A 21,925-nucleotide genomic window follows, 5' to 3' on the forward strand; every position below is an offset into this window, starting at 1 on the left:
ACGTACCGACATTTGTTTCGTTGATACAACTGAATCGCAGAATTGTTCGTTTAGTTAAATTAACGGCAACAGTGGGTATTTTGGGTTGAGGCCGTATTTCGTTTTGTTTTCTCCGGACTCGAGTAAATAATTGACCCGCAGCCGATATTTTTCTGGAAGACTATTAATCGCGTTATCGAATAGAGTATCAATGTCATCAAACCAAGCCCGCTTTTCCGCGCCGATATCACCGCGTAACAATTCCATCTCGGGCCTGAAAAAAGAGTTGTTGAATTGTGTCCGGGTTAAGGTTGAACCATTTACATGTCTCCGCGGTGGAATCAAATTCGATTGATCCTTCTCTCGTTGATATTTAAACAGATAGTATTGACTCTAGTGTACTTGTAAAGTTGTTTCGCCGGGAAAATTATTCTGGTTTTGTCATATCGAAATAATGGTAACTTTGGTGATGCTGGTTTAATTCACCCCGAGGCAACATCGTCAACGAAATGACTAGCTTGTCTGGAAAAATTCTCGGCGCAATTTCATCCAGAATCGTCCACCTGATATCATTTTAATATTTAATTAAATAACGGCTTTAATTATAATGTCATTGTTGGAGTATCACCCGGTGAAATTCGACAGCGTCATCAGCGACTATAAAAAATCCTGCCCGAGGATGCCAATCAATGTAAAATATAAGAACGGAAAGTATCATGCAGTTCAGAAATTTCCCAGCGGAAATAAATACGATTGTATGGTATTTGAAAGCCGTTCAGTGAAAGCCCCGGTTATGTCTCCGCGACAAATATTACCAACGAGAATATGAAAAAATGTTTCCAAACCATGATGTCAAACGATGGGTAATTACCGAACGAAGGGTCTCAGATCTCGGAGAACACCACTCCGGTACAAACAAGTATGATATCAGTGACATCAACGAAACCCGAATTCAGTGTGAACTTTCCATCACCGGTTCCAGTGAAGGAAATAGCGCTGGCAAAATTGCGAATATATCACAGTTGGCCTAATATCCGAGCGGACGCATTTAACGGACAACAACCTAATAACTCGCTGGTTTTTGCACGGACAAATAAACCCGATGGAACCCCAGACTGGAAGGAGGTTACAATACCAACTGGGTCATACCAAATAGAACAAATCAATAAGGAATTTCAACGCAGGATAAAATCGATCACAGGAAAAGAATCAAAAATCGCTATTACGGTTCATGAACCGACGTTATCGTCGACGATTGAAATAAGCACACCGGGGTATATGGTTGATATTTATAACAGTTCAATAAGAACCACACTAGGATGGCCTAAGAATCCACCCGCGGACGCCCCCCATCAACTATCCTCAGATACGATAACGGAGATGGTGGTAGGCATATTGCTCCATACAACGTAAATATTGCATCGGTGATAGCGATTAATCTGGTGTGTGATGTTATCGAAGGGAGTTACCAGGTGGATACCAAGCAATCAAATCAAGCTCAACAGGGGTATATCCTTTATTCGTTTTCACCAACAGCCCCTCCGGGATTTTTGATCATTGAGAGTCCGATTAATCCGGTCTATATGCGATGCCATAATCGGCTTTTAACGAGAATTAATTTCAGACTTACCGATCAGTCAAATAACCTAATTGATCTGCAAGAGGAGGAGTTAGTGATCACTCTGTTTGTAAGATCATAGTAGCAGAGGGGGCGATGACATCGACGCGGTCGTCGATGTGCTTACCGGACGCTGACGACGCTGGGGATCGACGCGCAGAAGGTATTAATTAAACCAAATGACGTCCGGACGATCCCCTCGACGACGACGTCGTTTTTTTTACCAGGCGCTGACGACACTAGATCGTTGAGTGCAGAAAGTAATAATTAAGCAAAATGACGATTGGACAAAATGTCGGATTCGCCCCCTCTGCTGCTCGTCTGATGATTTTTATTTTTATTTTTTAATGTTCTCGTACAATATATGATATCTAAAACGCTAAAAAAAATAATTGGTCTGGCTCTCTCAATATGCTACAACAGCACCGTAAATAAACATATTCTTTTGGAAAATAGGAAACCAGTTTTAATTAATAAAACAACAACCGGTAATAAATTAACATGGTAAAGAAGAATTGTTTGTTATATATTAATCATAGATTTAAATGCATACGATACATTTATACATTCATATGTAAAATCTCTGTTGAAAACAAGTTTACCTACGTTCCAGCGCCAGCAATTTCAAGTTATCTCTACAGGAATGCGATCCTATTGCATCTTAACGTAGCCTTTACTAACGATAATTTAATCATGCTATTTACTTGTTCAGTGCAATTGAATATTTGACAGAACTAACAGTGTACATGTATTATTTACAAAGTCAGTTGTACTTTAAACAAGTTTGCATCAATTTACTAAATAACTTTTATAAGAACAACACTCACTAACACACTCACAAACATGTTTAGCACTTCCATATGTACACATTCCATTTACTGAATCCAATCAATGCTTTATTTTGACACACGTTCCGTAAATAAAGGATAATTCGAATGTAACTGATAACTTGAAACGTTATTTAGAGCCAAATCATCTAGTTGTTTCGTTGGTTTTAACGTCGCTTAAAACACAATGGTGGCTATATATCATGAAGATGAAGTGAGAGCTACGTGCCAATCCGAAAGTCTTACCGAAGCTGCTGAACCAGGCTGGCGTGGGCTGGTATCAAACACGCGACCCTTAGACTACAAGTCCGAGGTTCTACCAGCTGACCTACTGCAGTTCTCAAAAGTAAAAACAGACGGTTACCAAAGACCATCTTTGGTTCAGTTGCATTTGTACCATTCTGGTCTTGAGATATGCCTGTAGTTACTGCATGCACATCAAAATCTAAGGAACTAAACAATCCTTTTTTAGTTGTATGAAACTAATGACTTTGTTCCCTGCCTAAATCCACACATCGCTCCATATTCAACAAACTATGATCTTTTTAGTTACTGGAAACTTCTAAGAATTAAAACCATTACCAACACTCCCCTAGATCTATCTGCCCGCCCCCCTCCCTCTCTCTCTCTCTCTCTCTCTCTCTCTCTCTCTCTCTCTCTCTCGTGTATCTATCCAGTAACAATACTATCAACTTAAAATAGCACTAAACACTCATTTATCTATAGATGCATTGGCAAATAGCAGTTGTTAGTACCGATGGTTGCAGGTTTTTTTTTTTTTTGTTTTTTTTTAAACACTTTGGTTAGCAAGCGAAGCTCTGAATAGATCTGAATAGAAGGTCATTTACTCTGAAATCAGCAAGGCGGTCGTGACTGGCCACCAGGTGTTACGCATAAATTGTGAGTTGTCAGACTCTGTGATAAATCGGTTTTGCAACCCTTAAAAAGCAATCAACGCTCAAAGGTTTTAGTGAACTGTTCGAAAATTACTTTTTCCCTACGGACATCTTTAACTCACGGAACTACTCACACTGTTAAGGTCACATACAGAATTTCGTTTTAAATTAGTTTTCTCGTACTTTAATTTTAAACTCGAAAGCACAGCCATCGGCAATTAATAATTCAACAAGGTATTGAATTTAGCTATAAATTAAAAAAAAATTAAACTGAGAATGAACCAGGTAACCTGATAGATCCTGTTCGAGTTTCTACAATTAATTTACAGAGAACTAATCCCCTTTAAAGTTTGTTGGCAGCGATTAATCATTGGTAACCAGGACAAACAATATTCCCAAGATACCAATCCATTTCTAAGGTAAAATAGTGATCAAGTACAGCCAATCCCCTAGACCCTTTGCCATGGTGGAAATAACAATTATTGTCATTCGTGCCGTTAGGTTTTCCAAAGCCAAATCAGCAACATTTAATCAGGTATTACTAATATTACTGGGGACCCCGAGTGGTCGAGTGGTCACCGTTACGGATCACTGCCATCTCACCTCTGTCTGCGTGAGTTCGAGTCTCAGGTTCGGCTAACGTTGGTACTTGAGAAAGTCTGCCAGTTGCTTCTCGTCGGTCGGTGGTTCTTATCGGGGTTTTAACAGGGTTCATCCTCCAAAAATTATACTGGCCGCCATGTATAGCCTATCTTGTGCTGAAAAATGGCGTTAAACCCTACAACAACTAATATTACTAAAATATTATTATTATTATTATTATTATTATCATTATTATTATTATCAAATATGTTATTTTTTAATATTAAACATACTCTTTTTATACAATATAAATACGTCTGATAAAAAATACAAAACACTGGTTTCATAATTACTCATCCAAGTAACGCATTATTATAACGATTCAGTATTTTCCCAAACATATTTAGATTCCAAATTCGTGATTTTGAGTGGCTGACTCCGAATTGCGTGTCATTATATAAGACAATCAAGCAGAAACTTGGACTCAAAATCAGTTGACTACAAGCATTTCTAGACAAAATTTTTTTATAGCTTCACGTGTTTGTGGCAGGTGGGTGGGTGGGTGATGAATTCGATATTATCCCGACGATATGTTGTGTTTTTTCCAAGTCTGCGAGTTGAACAAGCTCTTCCTCTAGCTCAGGGACAAAGACAAACATTAACAAAGGCAAACAAGCACAAATAAAACTATTTACGTCCACTACATAATTACAAACTAACAAAAATAATAAAACAACGCAAAAACAACTCATATGTAGGACGGATCATTTCAGAGAGATTCAACTCTGTGTAAAATATTAGACTACGGTTTCCATGGTATCAACAGTCCGGTTTGACGCATACTAGGCTAACAGAAGCAATGATATCCTTGTATATGTCTTGTTAACCTTTAGTTTGTCTTGGTTTTAACGATACTTTTAACACAATACTTGCAAGGTCATGTGGGGGAAATGGGAGCCATGTTCCTTTCTCAAGGGCACACCACACAATGACAGCCAACCCTGGATGGCATAGACAGGTATTGGACGACCAGTTCGACGTTCAAGCAACTAAGCTACCGCGGCTCCACTCCTCAACTAATTCAGTAGGAAGTACGAGTCAGCAGAATTAAGGCTCCACCTTTAGCATTATATTTTATTTAAATTGTGGTTTTTACATAACAGATACCAATAGTAATACGCAAGAGATTGTATCAAGCCATGTACGTTAATGAAGTAATATTTTAACTACTACTACTACTACTACTACTATGAAGTAATATTTTAACTACTACTACTACTACTACTCTACTACTAATATTACTGCTACTAATAATAATACTAATAATAAAGTAATAGTAAGTCACTAAAGTAAGCTAAACTGAATAATTGTACAGGTCAGAAATTGTCAGGCTGTCGGTAAATTATCTGATAGTTTTCTGTTTGCATTGCCAAAATCCAAACACGGCCGAAAAATTCGTCTACACGAATATTTCTGAGTAAAAATTAAACGAACCATACCAACAGATATAGATGCTATGCAAAGAAACTCCCTTGAAGGAGAAAGTTTTAAATTTGTATTATTTAAATATTTAGAAAAGAAAAAATCTCCCTTGAAAACGATGCAGTTTGTTTGACTCAAATATCGTGGATATTAATCGAAGACAAATGGTTTCAATGGACCACATTGAGATTCTATGATAAAATATTATCCGAATGAGCGTTTTCCGGCCCTGCACATTGCTATGAACCTTTTGAAATGAATGAAGATCAAGTTATTGTTTTACCAGTTACTATTTGGAAATAAAGATTGAATTCTTAGATACACTGTTTGCCTATAATTGCGTACTTTTCCACCTAAGAACATCTCATTCTCAAGGTGAACACATTTGATCCATACAAAATTAAACATTCTAATGGCATTCCCTGTCGTTAAAAACAGTGTGTGTGTGTGTGTGTGTGTGTGTGTGTGTGTGTGTGTACGTGTGTGGGTGATTTGGATTTTTAACGTAGCTTTTAACAATTTTTCAGTCATATTGGTACGATGTCTGCAGTGTGGCAGTTTATAGTGGTGCCTAACACTCCGGGCATCAGACATGTAGCATCATATCCCCACCCAGTCACATGATCCTGACACCAGGTCGACCAGTCCTAACACTAACCTCTTAATGCTGAGCGCGAAGCGAGTTAGCTCTAAGTACCATTTTTATAAGTCTTTGGTATGACTCAGTCGGGATTCGAACCCGCGACCTCCGCATCCGAGGCGGACGCTCTAACTACTAGGCCTCCGGAGCGGTTCCAAAAACTGAGACATACATGGCATTTACAAGATTACCAGAAATGTATTAATAATACACTACATATCTTTATAATTTCTGACAACATTCCAGACAATATTAATCATAAAGCGACGCTTCACTTGAAATGAAACAAAATGGATGATCGTTAGGTAACGAATTAGATAATCATTAATATAAATTCCTGTGCTCCTGTGGCAGTGTTTGTTTTGACGAACACGTGGTATAGCTTGTTGAGAATTTTGGCTTCAATCATTTATTTGTTGATACTTCTTGCAAATATGACAATGAAGTTATGTTTTAGGAATAAGTTTAACACTTTCTTTAAGGCAAGTGTAACTTACACCCACGATCTGGTTTACTGGTAGACTTAAAAAGTTGCCATCTGACCTGCGCCTTGGAGGAAGTTGCACATGCCTAACCTGCATTAACAGTATTGATGCATGTATCCTCGTAGCAACAAACGAGATCGATAAGGACATTATGTCGATAGAAGCTTCTTGCTTCCGGCTTGCTTTCCTCTCCACAACTGAGGAGAAAACAACGTTAGATGATTACATACATATTTCGTGCAGAGAAATCATACGTGGGCTAGAAATTGGCCTAAAGAAAGGATGGAGTATAATTTGGGTAATATTTAAAAAAAATGGATACCGTTTTGTGAGCATCCTGTGATGTCAAAACCAATTATTTACAATGCTTACAACAATGCAGCAAGTACATTATACAGTCCCTAGGTGTCGATTCAATCACGATCGATTGTGGACATTATTGGATAAAACATCGGTTCTTGCCACTTTTTACATATAGTGCTGAAAGGGACAAATGACTGATAGGAAATACGCGCATAATATCGGCGCTCTTTGTTTGCATGTGTGGTTTAATCTGAACACATGATAATACATATAAAGGAGTCGTATATTTCTGCAATTATCTGGTACACTTCCTTTGATAGTAATTATCACCTGATATACAAGGAAGATTGGGGCCTCTGACTCGAGGAAGGCATAGAATATAGTCCTGTCTAATGAGACAACAAGACACGAATGCTTTGTTTTATTATTGTTATTATATATATATATATATATATATATATATATATATATATATATATATATATATATATATATATATATATATATATATATATATATATATATAATAATAATAATAATAATAATAATAATAATAAATGTAACTTTGAGTAATGGCGTGCCGGTAGACCATAATCTACACTGTTGAATAGCGATCATACCTTGAACAAACTGCATAGACTCTGACCTGCCACGTCATTATGCCACAGAAGATATGGAACTATGATGTTTCCAGTTTGCCGCCAATCATACATAAACAAACAAGGTATTCCAAATGAGGTTTTTGAAACTTTCAGATTCCATAAACACTTATATTGACTGTGCCACCTTATTTGTATCCATCAAAGCCGGAGTAGTTGAACATACCAACCAGTCAACACTGATCCCTAATACCTTGCGGTACCTCAACACTCAGAAACATTGTCACCAAAAAGAGTTAGTGTGAGCAGGTATGGAGGGGGATTGCTGTTAATGGTATGCATGATGCATATTTTCTATTTCGCATTTTCTATGCGTGATATTGAAATATTGAAATTTCCTATCTTCAAATTACATGCGAATATTTGTAATATTACATACGTCCGGATTCTACATTGGTTCATAAAAATTTTAAGTCACCTCTCTGATTTCTGACAATTCATCTGATTGCATTTTAATAACCATAATGGTAAAAATGCATGCCATTATATAAGCTGCATTGTAATACAGTGAAAGTTACAAGTAAGTTATTAGCATAATGGAAGTTGGAATGTTATAATCAACGCCATCTGTTGCCATAATGGCACATTAATAGTGTAATGATCAATTATGACAACAGATGTAGCGGAACACTGAAGAGGAACAAATGTTCTGGATTCAATATATTGCAGATTGTAAGCATGGAAACAGCCACGGATCTCCTTTCCCACCCACTGTTACGAATATGTGGTCACAATTTAAGTAACAGAAATAAGCAAATCCAACATATTTTATAAAACTTTACAAACAGGTTAATTATCAAAGTTATAAATGAAAGATGTGAGAACTTACAGTATTATCAAGCGAATCCAAACCAGTCCTTATAAAGGTCTATGCAAGTCCTAAATGAATTAAAAGTTCCTTTTAAAATTCAATACCGGAAATGTGTTGATCCTCCAAGAACCGTGACCTTGTCAAGATGGCGTTGTCCAGAACTCCTTCCAATAATTTATGACAGTTCCAGAATAATGTTATTGTCCACATAATGAGCACTTTCTATTTCCACTTAACAGTACAAACAAATGTTTTTCCTCTCGAACAATATCTAAGTACAATATAAAACACGTCTGCGGAATGAATCTGATGCTTAATTTTCTCCTTATATACACCGTATATTGCGATTGTACTTCGTGATAGACCCCAAGTGACAACATACACTATTGATTTTGCGTTGAATTAAACATATTCACGTGACCTAGCGCAACCAATGGGAAGTTGCAAAATTATTCTGGAAACGTACAAATTCCATCAGTCATTGAGAAACTACGCCATAGAGGTGCTATTTTAAGTCTTATTATTACTAATTGGCACCACATACGTAAACATCTATTTATAAATTCTGCGCAATTTGAGTTCTTAATTGAACCAGGTCAAGTACACAATTTATAACAAAATAATTTCTATACAGTTTACAATCATGAATGAAAATTACGAAAATTAAATAAAATCATGTACCAGGATTTACACAAATATAGATATACATAACACTACAAATCTTGGTTAAATTGTCCGCATCTCGCAAGACAATCCCCCACCCCACCCCTTATTTATTGATCTAGCGATCTGAGTTCAACTATGATGGCAAAATGGTATTTATTTATTTATTTATTTATTTATTTATTTATTTATTTATCTTAGCAGGCTCATCCGGGATTAGATATTGTTCATTGCAAGTGTACCAAAATAATCATTAGATATAAATACTCACGTAAATATATATCTATAACATGATATGGGCCACTCATCAGTTTGGGGGACTTAATGATTCGCTCCTTCTGTACGTGTGTGTGTGTGTGTGTGTGTGTGTTATGTCTGTAATTACAGCCCATTCTAAATTATTGGCTGTAAAGTTACCAAACTTATTTCATAAACTGTTGAGGCTGAAAATATGTGTAAGACGTATACGTCTGTCGCTTTCTGTGCAGGGAATCCGGGAGGAAGTCTGATATCATTATTTTTAGCCAAGATATATATGATTCCATACGTTTTGTCTTATATGCTTTCATTGTTGCATTCTGAATGTAAACATATGGATGGTGACATCACGTCTCTAAATATATTTGCAGTTCGTCTTTCGACTTCGAAGATAGTCATGACATTACTAATTATCTTGGTTTATGTAAGTGCGTGAGTGGCTGATAAAGCTAAGTTGTGTTCTGAGCGGTCTGTGACACACTTGACAGAAGATGCAGCTTGATCAACAGAGGTCTTTCTGCAGTTCTGAGATTTTTTCTGCTTGGGCTTCTGTATTGCCACTGCAATTCTCCTCCGTTCAAAGTCTGTAGCTCAAGTATGGATGAGACTGCATCAGGTGGAGTGATCCTGTGCAAGATTTGTCCGAAACTCAGGGTCATTGTTGATGTGTTTCAAGGATGACTTGAGGGAATCTTTGAAGAATTTCTTCTGATCACCCTGAGCCCGCTTTCCCACCTTCAGCTCGCTATCACTTTTGGCAGATGCTCTTCAGAAATCCTAGTGACGTGACCTGTCCATTTCAATTCTGATTTAATCAACAGAGTGTGGATGCTTGGAATGCCTGCCCATGTGAGAACCTCTGTCTCTGGGACCCTGTCCAACCATGTCCTGCCATCTTATCCTAATCAGATGCTTCTGGCAGCCGATGTAAAAAATTATTCAGCTTCCTGGATGGGCATCTGCTCGAGGTGCTTTGCCATTTGACAACTGTTTAATGGCGTTCAAAATTTCGGTCAAGGTTGGAGGAGCAAAAAGTGATATGTTGATTTCGACTTTGGGCAGTTCATTTACAGCTTCCTCGCTGTTGATTGATGATGGTATTGATGTGCTCTTCCCATCTTGAATGTCTCTTTTGTTTGTCAATGAGCCGTGTGGCACTGTCAGCACCCAGTGTTGGAGATGTTCCTGATGACTTTGTCCTGTAGATTGTCTTCGAAACAGCATAGAAGTTCCTTAAGTAATTCATGTCTGCACAAGAATGAATATCATCTGCATTACTGCTCTTTCATAAGTCTTGCAAGTCTTTGAAGTTGCGTTGGACAGTCCACTAGATATTGTTGACGGCTGTCTCTTTAGATTATGAAGTGCTGACTTCTAAACAGTCCTTCTGAACCAATGTTTCTCATTCAGAAGCCTCTGCATGACAGCACCGTACTCATCAAACCAATCTGTATGTTTACGTGTGGAGGGACCGATGGTTTTGGATGCAATTGAGTACACAGAGTCTGTGAATGATGCTCAGTTTTCCTTGACAGTTTTTATTAATATCGATTGTATGTAGTTCGCGGCTCAGTTCTTTGACAAATACCTGTTTCACATCTACTGTTTCACTTTGGAGACATTACGCTTTTGAGGAACCTTTTGCAGGTCAGCTAGGTTGAATCGTGATACTGAGCTTGGAGTCTAACAACATGTGGTGAAGCCAGCGTTCAGCACTTCTCATGGCCTTCGTCACTCGGACATCCTACTTGTCTCTTCTCCTGAAGATGACGTAATCAGTAAGATGCCAGTGCTCGGAGCGTGGGTGCAACAAAGACATCTAAGCAAGCTAAAGACTGTTGGTGATCAGGACATTTTCTCAGTACGAGGAGTCCGCTGTTATCTTTGCCCAATTCATTTTTGCCAATGTCACCTAGGTATGTCTGGTGATATGTACTAACTCTAGCATTAAAGTCACCAAGGAAGAAGACCTTGCCTTCTTTGGTACTTCTCCAATACGAGACTCCAGGTATTCATACAATTTGTCCTTGATCTCAACTGAGTTGGTCATTGTGGGCGCATATGCGCTGATCCCACTTGCATCCCTTTTCCAGACAGTGAGAGTCTCGCTTGTATTAGTTTGTCATTTATTTTCTATAGGACATTTGTGAATTTGCTAACTATCCATTATCTGATTCCAGATGCAACACTAACATCATGTCGTTGTTCTTTATTTCAGACACTCCAGAAGGTGTAGCCAGTTCCAACTTCGACGAGTTGTCCTTTCTCAGCTAGGCGAGTTTACTCATGGCTGCCATTGGGATGCTGAATCTGGCCAGTTTTCTGCCAACTAGAGCTGTCCTTCTCTCTGGTCTGTTTGTTGACGTACTGTTCATTTAAATGTGTATGTTCCAGGCACCGATGGTGACTTGCCTTCTTGTTATGTTTCTGACTGCTAAAGTGGGATACCTGTCAGCCGCGGTATGCTAACAGGGTTAAGGTGAAAGAAGGCAGTGTTTAGGGCACCCTTCATAGCACCTTCCTTATGATGCAGAGGTAAGCAGTGTGATCCTTCAAATGGCTGCTCAGTCACCCTATGGACTGCCGAGTTCCAGTACTGCTTCGGTCAAGCGAAAAACGACCATATGCCCTAAGTCGCCTGTTTGTAGGTCTGAAACTACCGATCCCAGTGTATCCACATCTGCTGCTTTGCCGCTCGCCTATCGCCTCGGGATTTGAAGGTGTCTGGTGGGTGAGGTAAATAATGTCATAACGTGCGCGTTAATTAGATTTAAGAGAGGGAAAGTTGTGCAGAGTTGTCCTCACTCTCTCGCCCAGTGTCTGAAATCCAGTGGCACCACAATGGCGAGACCTCTGAAGACAAGCCCGGAGGCAGTGATGGCCATCAGTTCCTACGACAACTAAGCTGTCCAGCAGCTTTAACCATCTTCTCTCACAGTCGGGGGGTGGGGGGGGAGGGTCAGCATACTTGTTCGTTCGCCCGATCCACCAGAAAGGACTCTTCTGAGGAAGCCAACTGAATCTATCCACCCTGGGTTAACAGTTATCCGACTCCTTCGTTTTTACCCGACTCCCACGTTTCCCTGTCTGTCTGTCCACACACACACACACACACACACACACACACCGGAATTCGGATTTGGACCTATCCATGATTGTCCTTAGGATGCCTAGGCATCTGCGATAGCGAGCCGATAAAGTTTCACCGAGAGCCTGTGCTGCCACCCAGACTCATTGAACCTAATATTATATTTTAGTTCATTCAATTTGATATTTTGTTTTTATTTAAAGCATTTCACGTAAACCGCAAATGTAACAGAAATATGGTGTTTTAGTGAGATACCACTTACTAACAAGTCGTCATACTTATCCGCAACATTGCACCACTTTTTTGACACCTTCCTGCCCCACTCCTTCTTTTCACGCACTTTGTTCCAAATATGGTTTTTTGTTTCATAGAACACCCTGATGTTGTGAAATAATTAGGACATTTTCTCGCAGATACAGGATTTCGCATATGTAAACTGATTTGTTAATTGTTAAATTTGCCAGTCGAAACTTCGTTAACAAATCAGTAATGATTCTTATATTTAATTTGGAAATAAATTTCTTCCTCAATATAAAACATTCACAAATACCGTATGATTATCATGTAAATCAAACAACAGATACGTTTCAGTCCCGCTGCTAATCGAAGTTGGCAGCTGGTCGTTTCTAAAAAATAGCGGATTCGATAGGTTTTATTTACTAACATACTTCTGGAGATACTAAACCAGGATCTTCGGCAAATCCGTGTCAAGAAACCAGAATATCCGGGTCAAAGCTCATTTTAGCATATGAGAGAGAGAGAGAGGATATGATGAACCTGTGTCTCAAGGTTAACATATGGTTACTCTATTAAAAAAGTATTGAATAAGGACTACGTTTCGATCTCCTGTATAAAATAAATGGTGCCAGTCTTTAAGAGGTTCCAGAGTGGACGGAAGTGATTTTTTTCGGGGATTGGGGTGGGATGGATGCCAGTCATAGTTCGCCTAGGGCGCCGATAACGCTTCTGGCGGAATTACAGCCTTACCCTCGTCTTTTGATGCAAACTCTTTTAATACCTCTCCCCAACCCCCGTCATTATTTTATCGAATTCTCTTTCTCAACCAAAAGCAAAATAGTAACAATCTAATAAAATCCTATATCAAGAAGAAACACGATTTTCTCATGAAATATGGACAAAATGTCCTTTATTGTTGGTTGCACAGCCATATTGGCATTGATATTAATGAAAGAGCAGATAAAGCCGTCAGTGCTGTCCTGCGGTCACCTGTTTCGCTATTGAGGACTCGATAAATTGACTTTACGTTTTATATACGTCGATATATTAACTTGCCAAAATGCATTCGTTTAAAATTCCACAAATAGGTTTTGTGACATTAAAATATTATTGTGGAGTGACACCCGTGATGCACAACAAATAGGAAAGATGATGTGATATTGTGTCAGTCGCGTGGACACACAATCTGACCCATGCTGACCATGAATCTCGACAGGAAGGCCCGCTTAGCGAATGTACAAGTGTACGCCCCAAAAATGAGAAGCAAACGTTATTGATGTCAACTCGAGTAAGAAGTTTCTTGATGATGTGCCACCCCAGAACACTTCAAAGAACGTAGTTTACATAACACACTGACCCTATATTTTGCTGAAATTGTCTTCCTAACTTTTTATTTTTAAAAATATATCTTTTAGGGAATTTTAATATCTTTAGTTTTGCAGATAGAGAATGTTTGACTTTTTGGATGGGTTTATGTTCCTTCATATATAAGCTTCATATATCAGCGTACCCTCTCGTTTGTTTGTACCGCTACCGATTTTAAGAACAAAAACATCAATGATATAACTAATGCACCACAAATGAGTCGTTTCATTTATTAATTTATAGTTTATAATCTGATTGTCGCCAGGTGGTCCCTAGCACTATTATCTTGGGCGTGTTTCAAACCAAATGGAAGTTTTCAAGGTAAACAATGAACTAGCTTGCTACATTTCTCCGGTTCTTGGAAAAGTCCTTCTCAGTGATACAAGGGAAGGCACGAAGTGTGTCGTCTGCATCCAATATTTAAAATATCCAGCTTGAATATTTCTCCAAACATTTAACAACATAAAAAGGGCAAGCGGCGTAACACTTATAAACATGGGTTCAAAAGGACGTAACGCCTAAAGATATGGAAATTTACGGAATTATTCGAGACTTATCGCACGCGGGGAATAAACTAACTCCTGTTGTCACCACACACAAAAAGGATTCGCCCAAGCAAATATGACGGTCATGTTTGTAAATGATTAGCCGCGTAAAACAACTGAAACGATGTAGGCCTGTCCTTCTAGTGAAGCATATAAATTGTGTGCAACAAAACACCAAACTGGTGAACCAATTACGAAATTACCAACACAAAACATAGTTTTCATGACATGAAATAACGACATCCAGATGCACCATGGTGCGGAATAGAACAACTCTGCCATTTTACTTGTTTTTAAATGTGTTCTTCTTGCCATCCCAGCGACTAAAATATTTCTAATAGGACGTATTTCTGAGCAAAAATTAATAAACTAATTTGTATACTATTTACTTTCTAACATTGACGTTGTATTTACTTATCCGAGTCATTCCGTACTTATTTTGTCTAAGATTAAATTACGTTTATTTGGATGAGTTGTTATTTACGAATACCTTCAAACAATTTTCTGACCAATATCTTTATGTTATTCTACTTCTTGTTTTGGTTTAACGCCATTTTGAGCACATCATAGCCTAGCCTGTAGAACGGGAAGCTACCCATATGTGCCGAGCTCGTGACCTGAACCCATGCGGACAAAGGTGAGATAGCAGTGATCGGTAACGGTGAGCGCTTTAATCAACTCACCACCCGGGGCACGATTAATGTCTTTAAATATTAAGGGTATCAATGATATGAATGAGTATGTTTGCACGAGAATAGCCTCGTGTGTATATAGAGTTTATCTCTTACGCAAGGTTACCGTGACCAGAGAGACGACCCGGCATCTTGAATTGGCATAGGTGTTAGATCGAGCGACTTCCCACCCACGTGTTACAACTTTCTCCTAGATCAGAGGAACCGCGAGAGAAAGGGACGTGTTCTAAATCAGTTCCCACGTGGACAAACAGCGAGAAGGACATTATCCGCTATGTTTGATTGGATCGACTCAATGAGACATCCAATCGGAATTGAGACGAAGGGTGTGAAAACAATTTCGATCCGAAATTATAGCATCTAACTAGCAAGCGAAACTTTAGTTTCCTGGGAAGATTGTTGAGCAAATAAGATTACTCCAAGAAAGCCACTCGTAATTTGGCGGGAAAACTTAGAGGGGAGATTCTAAGGAAATACAAAGCTTCGTAAAGAAATCATTTTGGGGGGGGGGGACAGAACTTCCGGTTCAGTTAAGTCCCGAGTCTCTAATAGGGGAGACGGAAGTAAGACTGTCAGAGCAGTCGATGTCGACAAGTCTTGTCGGCACAGAGTCGAGGAGACGAGGAAAAGGAGTCGAGAAGGAGAAAGTGGAATTGAAGGAGAAGTAAAGAGAGAAGTCAAAGAGGATAATGAATTTGGAGAAAGTCGGGAGAAGAGGAAAAGGAATTGGAGGAATAGGAGAAAAGAATACACAAATGAGTAGAATACAAGGACAGGTGGAAAGCTATCTCACACTACAAATCAAATGATGCAATCGGCTATCACAGGGTCAGAAGGAGAGTACTTGGGAAATTGTAATCATTTGTTTATTGAATTATCATTAAATTGTTATTAGTGGATTTTCACTTTTTTGTATATTCAAGCATTCAACCGTCGGCATTGCTGACTGGGGGCTCGGAGCTTTACATCCATCTTTCTCTAATTTAACTTCCAGCCAAAATCGAGCCTGGGTGGGACTTCTATAATAATTTAAATAAATATTGGAAGCACCCCACCCCAACACCTACCATAGTGACGGTATAACAAACCCGCCATCACACACACACATACATACATACATACATATATACATACATACATACATATATATATATATATATATATATATATATATATATATATATATATATATATATATATATATATATATATATATATATACATACATACAAGTAAAGGAAAACAGCTGCCATATATAGGTTACAGTTAAGAAATAGAATATGCGAAAACATAGTAGACAAAATACTTTAAAGTGTGTTCAGTCGAACAAACCAGGTATTTAGAAAGTGTTTCAGACCCACACCAATAGAAGTGACCAAATACAATAACTTATCAAGCAGGATAATATACAGTCTCAGAATTCAAACCTAATTTAAACCTAATGGATAGACAGTATCCAGACGGTGAAACCAATACGTTCCTTGTGACCGATGTTCCATTTCCTAATATCATTTAGGCTAAATAAAAACATCTTGTAAATTATGGCAGCCGCCATTAATGTGTGTGGAACATGAGATTAAAAAGATTGATCAATGAGTTATTTGTGTCAAATCTATGATTTTCCAAGTGTTTTAGATACTTGCTGACTGCTTTTTCCAACATACTTCATTTTACAAGTTATCACCAAAAAACCCACAAAAAAAATTGATGTTTGCACAGTTTGTATTATTGTGCATCTTAAGTGTTTCTTCGGTATTACTGCTACGGAAATAAATATTTACATTAATGAAAGGGGGGGGGGGCCGAGTGGTCTAAAGCGCTCTCCTTTACGGATCACTGCCATCTCATCTCTGCGTGGGTTCGAGTCTCGGATTTGGCCAATGTGGATATGTGAGAAAGCTTGCCAGTAGCTTCTCGTGGGTCGGTGGTTCTTTCCGGGGATTTACCGTGTTCTTCCTCCACCATTAATACTGTCCGCCATGTATAGCCTATCGGATGCTGAAAAATGGCGTTAAACCCTACAACAATAACAACAACATTAATGAAGGAACGAAGCGAACAAACAAATGCTAACTTCTTCCATTCAGCTTAATTTCATTACTCTGTTTTTTGTGTGTGGAATATGTATGCATTTCCAATTCATCGTAGGTAACAGTTACTTATCCCTTCTGTAATTACATTTTTTCTTGTACTCTTGCCTACGCAATTATATAACGTTTGAGAATGTGCAGCCAAATATAAGACTTTTCTGTCCTACACCAAACAGTACCAAAATACCCTTCAAAACAAAGCATGCAACAAAAGATGCCACGCAACAAAGAAGCTACATTTCTTCCTTTTCAGAGATTTTATGCTAACCTCAGCTGTAACTTTGTTACATGCCATTACTCTTGCGTCTTCTTTGGTAAAGTACCAATCTAATTCTTTTTGTGTTGTGTGTTTTGTATATTTTGTGAGTGTTTGCTTTTAACAAAGGGACCAGCCGGTACAGAAAGCGTTAAGATCATAGCTTGCATTAGTTCGGCACTTTGCGGTATCATTTTGTTTCATTGTATGTAATCACCGTCTTCAAAGCGTGATCTCTAGGATATATAACGGACCGTATTAGATTCATTCTGCAAAGATCACATGTCAATATTTATCACTGTCTATAATCTTAATTTCGTCGAATTCCAACATAAAATACTTTTTATATATACTTTTTAAATTGGCATCTTGTTCCAGTCTGGTAAACTTTAAAAAAAATTGATAAACGTTTTAAATGCACTCAGTTTTCTTGTTCCCCACATTCCAGAAGTGATATCTATTTTTTTTTTTAAATGATATGGAAGGCTAACAATCAAGGTTGAAAATATAAACATTTCTCGAAAGGCTACTGTAGAGAATGATATCAAGGAGAATACTGAAGACGTTAATTAAACAAAAACTCTGATATAAGTAAGTGAATATTTATTATAAAAAAAGAGAAAATAACTCTCATCCCATAAAGAAAACGTGTTTTTCAAAATATGCATCTATGTTTCTTATCTAAATAGTTATGTTCTTAAAGCATGATAATAATAATAATAATAATAATAATAATAATAATAATAATAATTTTCAGTCACATACCTTTGTACTGAATCTTATCTCCACTTCAGTGCTGTATAGATGAAGAATATTTATTATATATTCCAAATATATCCCAATTCTGGTGTAAAAACATCCATGATGCCAACAGCCTTCCAAATGATCAAAATCAACCCCAATACTTTTCAGAAAATGCACAATCTGAGGTTGAAATGCTATTTGGTATGACCTATTTTCTAACGAATATTTACTTTGCTCTTCAATCAGAATTAGCTTGCTAACACGTTCACACTGCACTGCAATTAAGGCCGAAGTCATTCCGATTGGCCCAGCACCGATTATGACAACCGTAAGTTGAGCTAATTCCTGTCGAATTCGGTTAAGAATAGTTCTTGTTCCCACAAAAACAGCAACTAACGAAACTGTAACCAACAGTTGTGCGGTGGCATGACTATTTGTACTATGTATACTCCGGGTAACTTCATCCATATCACAGTTCATGACGTTACTTTCGGTTGAATTTAGATTTCTCATCAACTAAAATTTGCATTCACGTGTTCCATGCAAGAACAATTCTGCAAAGAAAAAAGTTCCAATACATAAAATGTTCACAAATTACCCCACTGTAAAAATATTGGCTATTATTAGATATATCGTTTGTCCTCCAACTTAAAGACTGCCTTGTGCAAACGTACAGGTGGTCAAGCACAACTGACAGTAATCGTCTAATCGACATAAATAACATAACATGTGTTTGAGAGGTAATGTTTCCATAACGTTATGTACTGTTATTAATCTTAATAGTACCTGATATACTGTCATTAATCTCAAACGTATGTTATCTACTGTCATTAATCTCAAACGTATGTTATCTACTGTCATTAATCTCAAACGTATGTTATCTACTGTCATTGATCTCAAAAGTATGTTTTCTACTGTCATTGATCTCAAAAGTATGTTATATACTGTCATTAATCTCAAAAGTACGTTATAAACTATCATTAATCTCAAAAGTACGTTATACAGTGTAAATAATCTCAAAAGTATGTTATCTACTGTCATTAATCTCAAACGTATGTTATCTACTGTCATTAATCTCAAAAGTACGTTATAAACTGTCATTAATCTCAAAAGTACGTTATATAGTGTAAATAACCTCAAAAGTATGTTATCTACTGTCATTAATCTCAGTAGTATGTTATCTACTGTCATTAATCTCAATAATACGTTAAAGAATGTCATTCATCTTAATAGAATGTTATATACTGTCATTAATCTCAAAGGTACGTTTTATATTGCCCTTAATCTCAAAAGTACGTTATACACTGTCCTTTGTCTCAATAGCATGTTAAATACTATCATTAATCTCAAACGTACGTTATACACTGTCCTTTATCTCAATAGTACGTTATATACCGTCATTAATTTCAATAGTATGTTTTATACTGTCATTAATCTCAATAGTGCGTTATATACTGTCATTAATCTAAAAAGTATGTTAAATACTATCATTAATCTCAATAGTATGTTACCTACTGTCATTAATCTCAAAAGTATGTTATAAACTATTATTAATCTCAAAAGTACGTTATAAACTGTTATTGATCTCAGTTGTACGTTATATAGTGTCATTAATCTCAGTAGCAGTACACTGTAATTAATCTCAAAAGTATGTTATCTACTGTTATTAATCTCAAAAGTATGTTAAATACTTTCATTAATCTCAAGAGTACGTTATCTACTGTTATTAATCTCAAAAGTATGTTAAATACTTTCATTAATCTCAAGAGTACGTTATAAACTGCCCTTAATCTCATAAGTACGTGATATAGTGTCATTAATCTTAGTAGTATGTTATATACTATCATTAATCTCAAAAGAACGTTATCTACTGTTATTAATCTCAAAAGTACGTTATATGCTGTCATTAATCTCAATAGTACGTTATATACTGTCATTAATCTCAATAGTACGTTATATACTGTCATTAATCTCAAAGGTATGTTAGATACTATCTTTAATCTCAAACGTACGTTATATACTGCCATTTATCTCAAAAGTATGTTACCTACTGTCATTAATCTCAAAAGTATGTTATATACTATCAATAATCTCAATAGTACGTTATAAACTGTTATTGATCTCAATTGTACGTTATATAGGGTCATCAATCTCAATAGCATGTTAAATACTATCATTAATCTCAAAATAACGTTAGATACATTCCTTTATCACAATAGCACGTTATATACTGTCATTAATATCAATAGCATGTTTATACTGTCATTAATCTCAATAGTACGTTATATACAGTCATTAATCTCAATAGTATGTTATATACTGTCATCAATCTCAAAAGTATGTTAAATGCTATCATTAATCTCAAAAGTACGTTATAAACTGCCCTTAATCTCAATAGTACGTTATATAACTGGCATTAATCTCAACAGTATGTTATATACTGACATCAGTCTCAATGGTACATTATATATTGTCATTAAACCCAGTAGTACAACAGTTACTCTCATTAATCCCCGTAGTACATCAAACACTGTGCGAAGCTGAAAATAAAAGCTGTAAGTACAAGTATATATTTCATGAAATCCTTTATCTATCCTCTTACAATACTGCGGTAAAACTGAGGTCATGTGCTGTCAGGCACAATATAGCCTCGTACTGTTTCTCATCCAGACATTCGCTATACGTTTAAAAGTGATATCATGTGTATAGATGTATGTGTGTGTGTGTGTCTGTGTGCTGTTTGTGTGTGTATGCGCGCGCGCGCACGTGTGTGTGTGTGTGTGTGTGTGTGTGTGTGTGAGAGAGAGAGAGAGAGAGAGAGAGAGAGAGAGAGAGAGAGTTTACCTTTGTTTTCCGTTGTTCCTGAGTCGAAGTAATAAAGACTATTGACGGAAGAAGAATACATGGGCCTACTAATTTCCGACAGATGATCGATATACAATAATAATAGTAAAATTTAAAATGATTTGCCCAAACCTTAGGTTGTTGTAGATGACTCAAACGCCAGTTAAGTTTGTCATGAGACCAAACTTGACCATGAATTTACTGTTGACACTGTGTGCAGTTAGTGTGGGACTAGGATTCGCTATCTTCTTTTCTGTACAACGTTTATATAACTTAATAAACAGTTGGAGTGGCAGTATGTCGATAGGCGCTCAAGAGGTTAACAAAACTGACGCTAGTTTTTGTTTACCAGGCTATGTTTTAGGAATGTTTTAGGAATACGTACATGACTTATCAAACGCATTCTTATAAATATATAATAATTGATAACTAACAACATAGGCACATGTTCGTACTCACGTAAGCCATGTTGACTGCAATATAACAGACAGTGAAAATGCGTGTAAGGCTATCACATGAAAGGTAGGTGAACATAGACGTGATAGTATTGTGTTGTCTGTAATGGCGATTATTGTATGCGTATGTAACTTGTGTTTGTGAGTGTATCACGTACGTCTGAAAGAGAAAATTTCCTAAAGTGAGTTAATTAATGTTAATTTTAATTAACGATTAGATGTGCATACCTTTACATTAAAATCATCTTTTTATAGGAGAGGATTAATCATCACCAATACTAGCCGACAGGGCACTATATGGTACGTCCGTATGTATGTTGAATGTATTTGGTATTTTTTTTATTTTTTTATTGCGGCTGATATAACACATCCCGTACCTTTAAATCAAATTTAAGTCCGCGCGTTG

General features: G+C 37.1%; 1 protein-coding gene across 5 annotated transcripts in view; it reads right to left on the minus strand.

The window, feature by feature from the left end:
* LOC149779835 (uncharacterized) overlaps positions 1 to 21,925 on the minus strand; it is a 217,686-nt gene that overhangs the window by 96,757 nt on the left and 99,004 nt on the right. For 4 of the 5 annotated variants that reach the window (XM_089936508.1, XM_089936509.1, XM_089936505.1 and 1 more), the window contains exon 2: positions 18,242 to 18,774. In XM_089936508.1, the coding sequence (XP_089792634.1) occupies positions 18,242 to 18,733 (492 nt within the window). In that variant the 5' untranslated portion in view covers positions 18,734 to 18,774. Of the gene's footprint in view, positions 1 to 18,241; positions 18,775 to 21,064; positions 21,303 to 21,925 lie in introns of those variants that run through there. The other variant, XM_089936506.1, reaches the window with a different exon arrangement.

This window comes from Sinohyriopsis cumingii, chromosome 16, assembly GCF_028554795.1.
Source record: "Sinohyriopsis cumingii isolate HCF-2022 chromosome 16, ASM2855479v2, whole genome shotgun sequence".
NCBI classification, from domain to species: Eukaryota; Metazoa; Mollusca; class Bivalvia; order Unionida; family Unionidae; genus Sinohyriopsis; species Sinohyriopsis cumingii.